This window comes from Monodelphis domestica, chromosome 4 (assembly GCF_027887165.1).
Source record: "Monodelphis domestica isolate mMonDom1 chromosome 4, mMonDom1.pri, whole genome shotgun sequence".
Classification (NCBI taxonomy): Eukaryota; Metazoa; Chordata; class Mammalia; order Didelphimorphia; family Didelphidae; genus Monodelphis; species Monodelphis domestica.
The window spans coordinates 129,874,441-129,886,821 of record NC_077230.1 but is presented as its reverse complement, the minus strand read 5'-3'; the positions used below and the strand labels follow the sequence as shown (position 1 = coordinate 129,886,821).

Here is a 12,381-nt window from a genome sequence, read left to right as displayed (position 1 = left end):
TGTTGAACACAACAAGGTTAAAGTGATGGGGCAGGGATAGGGAATGTTTAAATGTTAATATGAAACATTCATTTTAATGCCTTTCATTATGGTCCACCAGAATCCTTAAATAAATGTCTCCAAATATTTACATTTTTCTTAGTATTAATTTTCATGTGCAAAAGTGGCAAGATTCTCTTAAGTGGGATTCATTAGAGTGGATTTTCATTTGGTTATTTTATTATTAAAAGTATTTTCATGCATCTGCAGCAAGCTTTCTTTCCATTTAGGAGATTCCAGCTTCATGTAAAGGTTGGGCTACTTAATCTCTAAGTTCCCCTCTGACTTAAAATTCTGTTATCCTTTAACACATGCAGTTTAATCAAACAAGCACCTTCTCCTTCCACAGTTTTTCAGTCCTTTGAAATTGTGAAACAAACCAATGTCGCTAACTCTGCTTCTCTGGTTTTTCTTTATCATTCCTTAGAAACTTCACTCACGCATCTTGGACCTTTCGTCAGGGGATTTACGTTCAGAGGTAGAGAGAAACCAAAGTTTGATGCAATCACGAACAGATGTTGACATTCATGTGAGTTTCCCTATTGCTTTCTAATCACTTGTTTCTAACACTCTTTTCTTTCTATCAAGAATGATGTCACAGGTGTACTATTAAACTTATCCTTGAAGGGTTGTAAGGCAGATAAAAATACTTTCCTTTCTTCTGTTCCTTGAAATTCAATATCATGTCCCTGTTTGATATAGTAAGCAGAAAGTGTCACTCTGGGCAAAAAAAAGCATAAATCTTTGCTATGTCCCCAAGATACCTTTTGGGGTATTGATTACATCTCAAAGTCTCTGAGAAATGGTCAAGGAGCTTTTTATTAAAGCCCATGTACCATATTATTCATCCTACTTTTATGATATATTATGTATGAACTTTTAAAAATTCATAAGCTCTGCATTTTTTTAAACATAGGTTTAGTTTATGCTTATTTGGCAAAACTTTAACCAGAATGGCTATTAATGCTTATTTATGTAAAATAAAGTAACTTAAAAACAAAAGTTACATAAAAAGTAGAAAGAAATATAAAGGCATAAAAACTGACGCTTGAATACTTATAGCTAACTTGCCCTTTATTTTACTATATAATTTTGTCGGTCAAAATGTGATATCCTACATCAAAGGTAAATACTTTAAGTTAAATTGGAATTAAATTTTAGTAGAATGCTATAATTTAATATGTTCATAAAAACACTAATAGCTTTCAATTTATAATATGGCCTTAAGACCAGATTATTTAACTGTGCAGATTTCATCCAAGAAATTCTTGGCTGCCATTCTCTCTTTAACTGAAATGCTGCTCTTGTATTATAATTCATGCAGTGAGATTTTTAAGTGCATGAATAGTTCAAGGAAGTAGTGTAAAAATTAAGGATGAGAAAATCCCACGTTTAGTGTAAAACTAAAAGTATATATTTTCTAAATTAGCAAAACAAAATTAAAATAACCTGGAGATGTCATCCTGTCTTGTTTTGTCTTGTTTTTTTAAAGAAGAAAAATTTACATTTCATAAAATGCCAGATCTTCAGAACGGACATCTTAGAGACTATTATAGGAATGTGGCAGGAGGTAGGCAAGGGAGATTAAGGGAATGACAACTACTGCTGTAGCTATTTGTCCAATGATCTAGTCATCCATACTGAATCAGAGTGAATGGACTACACAGCCAAATGTGGCCTAATGGCTGAATTCCACTATTTTAGAATATCTCATCTAATTTGTACGAATTAATAATGACATAAGCATAATGGTAAAATAATTAAAATCCACATTTACATAGTACTTATGTTATAATTTCTAAAAAGTAGTCAAATTGTGTTTGAGTTGCCTCAGAATAACCCCATGGTCCATATAGTGCATGCTATTCTATAATATATATATTGCATATTATTAGCTCTGTATATTTATAGCCACTTACAGGGCTCTGAGTCATTAAATGTTAAATCATTTGCCAGAATCACACTGTTGATACATATCAGAATTAGTATTCTAACTCCTGTCACCCCCTTCTAAGACAAGTGAGCTTTCCAAACAATCAATGAACAAGCATTTATTCATGTACTATGGATCTGCCATGTGGCTAGGTGCTGGGTAGGCAAAAATGAATCAGGATCTGCCCTTGAAAAGCTTACATTCTTGAGGGAAAAGAACATATAAATAAATAAGTTTATACCAACTATATGACGGATAAATTTAAGGGAAGTTTTTCGGAGGGGGAGCAAAGTGACAGACTCAGTGCTGGAAGGTCTTCAGAGATCATCTAATCCAACCCCTCATTTCACAGCGGAGAAAACTGAAGTCCAAGTTGTAAATGTCCACTTGCAGAGAAAGAACTGATAAACAGAAAGACATAATGTGTGTGTACATATATATATATATATGTATATGTATGAAAGAATAACTTCAATGAACCAAACAAAAATGTTAATTAAAAGAAAAAGAAAACTGAAGCTCAGAGAAATTGTGAGTGAACTGAGGTCATACAGGTATTGAGTATCTGAGGGAGATGGCATCAGCAGCTTGTTGGATCAGAAAAAGCGTCTCATAGACAATTGAAGAAAACAATCCTCAAGCAGGGAAGGGAGGGAAGAAGGGAATGCATCCTAGGCTCAGGTCAAGCCAGTGCAAAAATACCAAAATGAAAGATGGAGAATCAGCATGAAAGCCAGCGTGATCCAACTGTCAAGTACCAGGGGGAGAGCAATATACTATGTAAAACTTGCCAAATGAGGTTGAAGTCACATTGTGAAGGGCTGCAAAGACAAATATGTGTTTTTTATTTGAAATTACAGCTGATAAAGTACCAGTGAAGTTTATAGAGTAGGGGAGTAACATGGTCAAACATAAACCTTGGGAAAAGTTCTTTGGCAACCAAGTTTCTTTCACCTGGCACTATTCTCTATTCATTCCTACTACTGCACTTAAATCTTTAACATCACAATTACCTAGAGAGAGAAAATGATGTTGCTAAAGAAAACTAATTTCAGAAAGGTAGCCTCATATTCTTTGAGAATGGTGTTTTGTAAGCATTATATTGGTTCCAAATGTTTCGGTCTATAATCAGCAAATATTCAATAATAGTCTACTACCTAGAGTGCAAGGAGGGGTAGAGAGGACAACAATGTATTTCTAGAGAGAGGACCTGAATTCAAACCTAACTGTAACGCTTACTTCCTGTGTAACCATGGGCAAGTCATTTAAATTAGCCTCAGTTTCCTTATTTGTAGGAAGAGGATATTAGACTATATGGCCTCTAGGGTCTTTTTCAGCTTTGGATCTTTATTATTAATATGTTTTTTACAGTGGTTGGCTCTATTTTAGATATTAAAGTGATATAAAGAAATTTAAGGCATGATCTCTGTCCTAAAGGGACTACAGTTTGGTTAATGGGATAAGCCATAAGCACACAAAAGGCTCACCAACAATACCAAAGTTATAGAGCCTGGGTCTCTGACTTCATTGAAATAGGGAACTCCCACATGAGTTCCCTCTACTAATTCAGATCCTATCTTCTTTACATCTTTGAGTCTTGGAGAGTTTGTATAACACGGGGAAATTAAGTGACTCATTCAGAATCATACAACCCACAGAGCTTGAATCCATATATTCCTGGCTTTGAAGATAACTATCCATGGCTCCACACAGCCAATACTGTATCATGCTATAAATTCCAAATTCTAAATGATCTGCACGAACTGTAGGATTGCATAGGTCCCTTACCACTTTATATCTTTTGATTCCAGAAGAAAACGAGAATCCACTTTTAGATGAGATGGTCAGAGAAAGCTACATAGGAAAAAGGAAATGGAATTTTATCTAGAAATTGAAAGATGAGTAATATTTGGATGAGAGTAGAGGAGAAAAATAGGCCAGGAGATTCTAGAAAAAGGAACCAGCCATTGACAAAGATAGTATAGGTAGGATACAGTAACTGGTCTGAAGTCAGGAAGTCGTATCTTTCTGAGTTCAAATCTGGCCTCAAACATTTCCTAGTTGGCTTACCATGAGCAAGTCACTTAGCCCTATTTGCCTCATTTTCCTTACCTGTAAAATAAGCTGGAAAAGGAAAAGTCAAACAACTCCATTATCTTTGAAAGAAAACACAATGGATTCATGAAGAGTCATTCAGGAGTGAAAAATGACTGAACAACAACAAAATCAATAAAGGTATAGTTGCATATAAGTATGAAGTGTATACAAGGGACTAAGAAGATACTTATATGACTGGGGATGAAGGCTTCAAGCACCTGAAGAGATTATAATTCTAAGGCAGAATTGCAAATGACAGCAGCAAATCCCTTTCTTCTCTTCTTATGAAGGATTGATGTAGAAATGGTCCTTTACCTCTTTGTAAGTTGATTGCTGGATACGAAGACATTTACTGTCCAGTAGAATCGGTCCAAGAACCCAAAATGACAGGCCAGTTGCTTGCCCAAGTTTTATAATATTCCCAATTTGGGCTCCTGGAATTATCTACTCCTTCTGCTTCTTTCTTCTTCTCTTCTTTATTGTCTTTTTTTGATCTGTGCTTTAATCTCTAAGCCTATTCAGATCTTTGGGAAGAAGGCAAACTATAAATCAGAAATAAATAAAGGGACTAATCTTTACACATGTACAGTGGCTACAAATCTATTTGTCATATTTAGGTCTGTGTAGTTCTCAGACACTGGTAGCAGGATAGGAAGCACCTCCTCCATAGCTTCTCCAATACAAATGCACCTGAGTTGTCAGAGCAGATGAAGCTGTTAATAACCACCCCTGTGTTTTTCCCTCAAACAGTAAAGTAATAAAATGTGGGGTGACAAGAAATAGAGAAAATGGAAAAGCTGCAAGTAGATGTGCAGCTCAATGTAATATTTCTTAAAATTTGTCATGAGGCATCATCGGGATTTAAGCAGCCGGTGAATCTGCCTGGCAGCCATACCAGCTGCTTATGTTTCCTATAATCACAGGTCTGTTGTCTTCTATTGAGACATACACACGAAAGCATCCTCCTCAGCTAAGCTACATCAGGCAATAAGCAAAAGCTAAAAAATCAATAAATATTGCTTAAAGCTGGAACTGAAGATGAGTTTTTACTTTTAATGAAATTCAAGATGAAATTTCAGGGGGAACCCCCCCCTCACAATATGCTAGTGAGGCTCCTTGGAATCTTAGATCATTTTAAAAAGCAGTTATGTGGCAAGGAAGAAATATCAGTAGCAATCCATATGCCTAATGTTGGAGAAGATCTAATATTATTAAGCATATGGGCATTGGTTAGAAAGCAAATTAAACCCATCCTGTATATTTACTTATACAAAGGTTTAATATTTTAGCAAAAGTACTTTCTGGTCTTCATTATTTCCTTCCCCAAAGTTGGCATTCACTCACAGTCAGCTGGAATTGCATTTGGAGAAGGGTGATAACTGCTCAAGTACTAAAGGCACCCATAAAGTGTCAATAAATTGCATAAGCAAGAGGTTTTGGCTGTCTACAGGTGTCACAAAGATGGATTGTTCTACATCAAAGAGTTTCTAAGACAAAGCTTTATACTAGATAGGAACTGGAATTAGAAGGTAATGGAGAGATTCTATTCTCAGTGGACGTTGCGATTGGGAAACTAAATTAATTTACCTTGTCCAGCTCATGGGGGCCTCATCTGTTACCTTAGAGAACTATAATGTAGTTGTCAAGATGTACTTGGACTTTTTAACAACTTTATTTGTGGTATTTTCCCATAGCCTGTGCCTAATATAGATGTAATATTATTCAAACAACCTTGGCATTTGGGATCCAGAATTCTGGATCAGAGTTAAGAAAAATTTTACTATCAGCTCAAAAACAAACATTTATTAAGTGCCTACCATATATCAGGCACTGTGCTAAGGACTGGAGATGCAAAAAAAAAATAGTTCCTTCCTTCAAGAAACTTACAATCCAATGGAGAAGGTATCATACAAACAACTGAGTAGAAGCAAAATATATGCAAGATTAAATGGAGATGAATCAACAGAAGGAAGGCAGTAGAATTAAAGAGGACAGAGAAAGGCTTCTTGTAGAAATTGGTATTTGAGCTGAGACTTGAAGAAGCCAGGGAAGCCAGGAGGTAAAGATTTCCAGATGTGAGGTCCATGATTGATCACATGAGCAATATATTGTAACTTCAAGCATATATATGTATATGTATACACACACACATAGATACAGATATAATTATCTTGTTGCATAATACTATATTAGGAAATCAGGAAGTCCCACGTATATTCTCTTAAGTGCTTTTACATTCATTCATTTTTTAAACATTATATGCTAAACATTGTGGCATATGCTAGAAATACAATTTCAGAAATGAAAGACTTCTTGAAGGAGATTACATTTTAATGAGAAGGGAGGATATATATATATCTATGTATCTATCTATCTATATATATGTATATATTTACACACATATATAAATGAGAAGAGTAATGGTTGGAAAATGTTGTACATGAAGAGCTGATCAATAGGGCAGTCAACTAACCTATTCTTTCCAAGAACAATGCTAGTATTGATTTGATTATTAAGTCCATACCAAGAAGGAGAAAAACTAAGGGTCCAATAAAAGTGACTTTCCCAGGAAGGCTACAAAGCTGACTAATGACCAGGGCCAATACTCCATACCATTATTTTTCCCTACTACACCATGCTGCTAAACCAATAGTGTGGAAAGCTCCTTTATTAGGAGATGCTATATTCATGTTTTAAGATCACTGCATTTCCCTAACTGATATGATTAGAAAGGAGGAAAAGCTATAACTACATGTCTTTTGCCTGTGGATTTGAAAATCCATAGGAATCAATCAATTAATGCTTGTAGACTGGAACAAACTCAACCAACATTGTCTATCCTAAATGAATCTACTTCTCAAATTTATTTATTGTTTATTCCTGTTTATAGGAATGCCAGCTGAATGCAAAATCTGGAGCCCCGAAGTGCCCTGCCTTGAATATGACTAGCTCTGGACGGCTATGTCCCCGCAACAGCTGCAGCAGTAGTGAACTCTCTTTGTCTAGTACATGTAGTGAATACTCCAGTGGTTCTTCCTACACTTGGAATGATGGGAAGACACTCAATAAAAGGGTAAGGCCAGTATTCCAAGGCAAAGCAGCCTTGTCTCCAGTTTGAGGGGGTTGATAAGGGTATGGATGGATCAGTAATGGATTAAAAAAGAGTTTTCATATCTAATTATCCAAAAGTAGGAAATATATTATCAATATCATTAGAATGTAAGCTCTTTGAGTGTAGGTTGTACTTTATATCTTTCTCAGAACCTAGGGAAATGCCTAGCATTTAACAGGCATTTACTAAAGTCTTGTTGATTGATTGATCCAAAAAATAGACTGAGATAGACAGACTTATCCTTTATCCTAAAGTGGTAACTGTTGTAATACCGTTGGCTGGTTGGTCTCTATTCACCTTTTTTTTAATTTGACCTTCACTAGGAGTACTTTTAAAACCAATGCATTTGGAGTCCAACTCTGGACATAGGTGTGAATCTCAGTTCTGACATTTACTAGTTAATAGAATCAATATCTAAAAAATTCTAATCAAAATGGAATAATGGGCAGATTCTAGACAGATTTTAAATGGATAAATGCAAAGTTCTGCACTTAGCTTAAAAAAAATATACTGTGTAAGTATAAGATAAAAATGAAGTGGCTAGATAATATTTGTAGTGGGAAACGGGGACTAAAAATGTCTGTGTGGGTACTTGGCAAATTTTTTAAAAAGCAAATTCAAATTTGGGCTAAATTAATGAATGTTAAATGTTCAGAACAAGGGAGATTTTATCCACTATTTTCTCCATCGGTCAGACCGCACCTGGAATACTGAGTACTAGCCCACAGAAAAGTGATTAAGATGTTAAAGGGCACTTTATCTTGTTTTACAAGCATTGATTGAAAGCATTGGAACTAGTCAGCCTGATAAAAAAGAATATTTAGTGTAGAGATGAAATCCAACTTTATTTTTTTTAATTTTACTTAATAAATTAATTTAGAATATTTCCCCATGGTTACAAGATTCATATTCTTTCCCTGCCCTCACCCAATCCCCCTCCTGTAGCCAATGTGTAATACCTCTGGGTTTTACATGTGTTATTGATCAAGACCTATTTCCATATTATTGATATTTGCACTAGGGTGATCATTTAGAGTCTGCATCCCCAATCATGTCCCCATCAACCCATGTGATCAAGCAGTTGTTTCTCTTCTGTGTGAAACCCTACTTTAAAACATTTTAAGTACTGTTGTGAGTTAGGTTCATTAGACTTGTACTTTGTATCTGCAGAAAGCAGAAGTTGTACAAGCTAATAGAAATTATAAGGAGCAAGATTTTGTGAAGGTATTGAGTAATTTCTTGCAATAAATGGGAAATTGGCTTAGATGATTTCTAGAGTCCCTTTTAACTTATATTTTATTATTTTATGATTTCTGTGAAATAACTAAAATTCAAAAGTGACAAGCACTATAAGAATCATATTAAAAAAGTGCTTTCATAAAATGGAGAGATCACTTCCATGAGGGTAAATGATAGGAGTCTTCATGGTGTTGGGGTGATATAATAGCTGGACCTTGAAGCATGGGTAGGAGGTCATCAGGTAGAGATGAGAGATTATATGGTATGAGATGATTGCGGGGAAACCTTGGTGGCTCAGTGGATTCATAGCCAGGTGTATAGATATGAGATGCTGGGTTTAAATCTGGACTCAAGACATTTCCTAGGTATGTGACCTAGGCAAGTGACAACTCTCATTGCCTACCCCTTACCTCTCTTCTGTCTTAGAACCATACACAGTATTAATTATAAAACAAAAAAAAGAGTGTTTAAAAAGATAATTTAGAATTATCCTTTGATCTATAGATTATATACAACCCAGTGAAAGAAAAAGCATGCACTTGCTTGTTGAAAAATTTCAGTATACTCCTAGGAAATTATATTATCTAGAATACTTATTAGATGTAAAACAAAAAATCCTATGGCATAACAGGATGTAGATTTTTGTTGTAGTCCTTTCCTAAATGTCCAGTTTTTTTGACCACTTACCTTCTTTGTATCATACAGATCTTCATCTATAAAATTGGTGTCAACAGCAGACCCCATAATGAGTTTCTGTGACTATCTAGAATAGGTGGTACAATTAGGATGCAAAATGATAGATTTTTAAAAGAAACACAAGAAAAATTATGCATCCAAATGAATGTAGACCATTGAAATGTAGTCATCTTAGTAGCCTATATACTTATTCCAAGGATACTTTCACTTTTTATAAAACAACACTAAAAGAAACCTTCTTTTGGAATTGCCTTTGTAGCCCATTTCTAAGCCATCCAAGAAAACTAGTCTCACTGTTTTATAGATGCATATCAGTTTCAACTGAAACCTGTATCTCCAGCTGGTTGGCCTAACTTGTCTCTAGAATGGGCTTCAACTAGTCTTTAGTTTTTTTCAAAAATTAAATCCCCAGGGAATGGAGAATGACTACGGTTTGCAGAAATGCAAAAGATTCTGAAGGCAATTATAAAGAAAGAACTCTAAAAATGTTTGAACAGAGGCACCTTATCATTAAGTAAATATGCAAACTTCTAAGACTAATACATTGAAAAGAACAGGATTTATTTGAATGTGTAAGCTCTGATTTGTTTCAAAATCAGTCACGTTATTTTGTAATGACAACTCATGAAAATGAATTAATATGACATTTGAAATACTTAAAATATCAATATATATGCTTACATTCAGTGAATTGTGCTCATTATAATTTATAAAAGACCTGTTCATTTTTTTAAATTTCCCTATGCTTTATTTTTTAGAACAAGTTCTGGGTGGTAATACCTTTGTGTCTTTTTCATGACATTCTGCTGCTCTCTACTTTTAAGCCTCCCGTTGGGCAAGCTTAATCCACTCCATTTGCAATAGCTATTTTCCAAATTGGAAAAAAGGGGAAAAAGCAAAGAATGGACCACAATGGAAGATATTACTTGATGATGTGGGGAATTTTTATTTCATCTATATGGATTTACCTTAAGAACAGGAAATATGTAAGCCACAAGAACACATTTGCTTCCATAACTACTAGAAAATAGATATCAGAAGGCAGACCCACCATAATCTGAATGGATATGATCAAGATCTGGGAAGAGATTTCAAGTCTAAATATTAGAGCTTTTTTTCCTCTCTTGATCTGATTTTTAATGCAAAGTGCTATGTTCAATGCATTACCAAAATTGCTACCATCAAGTAGTTGTTCAGTGATCTGAATGATGACAGTGAGGGTCTGAGGTCTTATAATTTGGAGAGGAAAACTTAGAGATGTTTTCTGTCTCTTAGGTGATTTCTTAAACTATCCAGCCATATCAGCCCCTGTTTTTTCTACTCACTACTTTTCTTTCTCCTTTCTTTCTTCCATCTTTTTAATTCAAGACCATCTTGTGGAGCAGTCCCTGAAGCTCAGAAGAGAGAACTTATTTGAGCCCATCTAAACACATTCAAGAAACTTTATGTAGATTGTCATCTATTAGGCTATTAATATTAAGGGACCCCCACTTAACTAGTGATGTCAAACAAAAATGTAACTCTAGTGCTGAAGAAACTATCAAAAAAAAATTAAGAATGTAAATACTGAGGCACAGTGTTATATAGCCAGATTTACTATATCCTTTTGTAAAGTTGCTATTGCATTGTGAAGAAATAGATTGAATGAGAGCATGAAACATACCAGACTTAAATCTTGAATGTGACACAACTATCACTTGATTGGTAAACCATGTGTTTTGAATTATTTTCCTAGTAATGAAGATTGGTATGTACTGATTTCTCAAGACCAAGGACACACACAGTTGTTCATTGGAAAGAATGGCAAGGTTTAGGGGTATTTCTGGTCATCAAGAAACAAAAACAAGCTAAGTAGCCATTTTGGTATCAACCCAAAACAATGTTTTCATTGATACTTTCTTCTAAGCAAATGAAGAATGGGCTACCATTAATATTTCTACCTCCATTCTTACAGACATATAGAGAATTGGAAATGCCTAATAAAACTTCACATTCACCACTTCTTTCTTCTACTAGGTAGAAAAGCTTTTTCTTTCCCTTTCTTTTCCCCTTCTTGCTTCATTCATTTCCCTGATCTTTTTGCAAGAGGTAAATTTATGTGCTGAAATTAACCTATAGATCTTTTTCCAGGATTGGGGGTCTAAACATTGCTTATCCATTTTCACTGGAAAAAGCTTGCTCACCAAAGCATTGAGTGTCTTTCAAAGTAGTAACTTGTTCTGTTTTGTAAGGAATTAACAAAAAATCACTTAAACATGTAGAATTTGTCAAATTCTGTACAAAGTGCTGGGGGGTAGGTATAAATGCAAAAGTGAGCTCTAGGCTTCCCTTAGCGAACTTCTAATAAGGGGAATTTTTTTTTTTAATGCATATGAGTGTACAGATGCAGGGCAGAAGACAAGGCACAGTGGATCTTGGGTTGCAGCAGCAGGGTAGATGACATGACTCTATTCATGTCTCCTAACAAGCTTTCTACTCTGTCTACTCTTCAATTATTCGATTCATAAATATTTATTAAGCAAGGAATGTAAGAATACAAAACTTGAGTCACAGTACATGTCCTTAATGCACTTAGAATCAAGTTGAGAAGACAGAAATTGGGACTGGACCTGATATTTCACTGGTTTAGGGAATTCCCAAATAAGGAAATTCCTTCTACACAAACAGGTCAGCACATTCTCCACAACTTATATGCCCTCAGAGAATTGCCTGAGGCACTAAGCATTCAAGTGACTTGTCTGAAGGTCACACTGCCAGTACCTTTTAGAGGTAGTACTTGAACCCAGGTATTCTTAGCTGGCCCTTGAATCAGCTCTCAATACACACACACACACACACACACACACACACACACACACACACACACACACACACAGCCTTCCAGTCAAAGAGATAAGATATATGGTAGAGTAAATTTTTTAAAAAGTAGTATACATTATATGTAAAATTAATCATACCTCCCAGTAAACCATAAAGTTCTTGAAAGCAGATAGGGTGCCATTTTAAAACTCTTTCCTCCAAAACTAGCAGTCATTTGCATATAGTAAGTACTTAGTAAATGTCTGTTGAAACATTTGTTAAATTTCAAGACAAATCCCAGGGAGAGAGGATAAAATGAAAGAGAGACAGAGAGAGAAGAAGGGAGGAAGGAGGGATAGAGGGATGCTAAGAGAGGGAGAGGATTGTGAAGTGGGAATTTCAAGGAGGACTTCATAGAGGAGGTGAGGTTAAAATTGTTTAAGGGATGGAAGCAGGATTTGTATAC

At 35.2% G+C, this 12,381-nt stretch overlaps 1 protein-coding gene across 9 annotated transcripts in view; it reads left to right on the top strand.

Moving 5' to 3' along the window:
- Positions 1-12,381, top strand: part of NCKAP5 (NCK associated protein 5) — a 1,174,517-nt gene that overhangs the window by 1,021,972 nt on the left and 140,164 nt on the right. For all 9 annotated transcript variants that reach the window (XM_007494075.3, XM_007494074.3, XM_056797182.1 and 6 more), the window contains 2 exons: positions 467-568; positions 6,960-7,142. In XM_007494075.3, the coding sequence (XP_007494137.2) occupies positions 467-568; positions 6,960-7,142 (285 nt within the window). The remainder of the gene's footprint in view (positions 1-466; positions 569-6,959; positions 7,143-12,381) is intronic.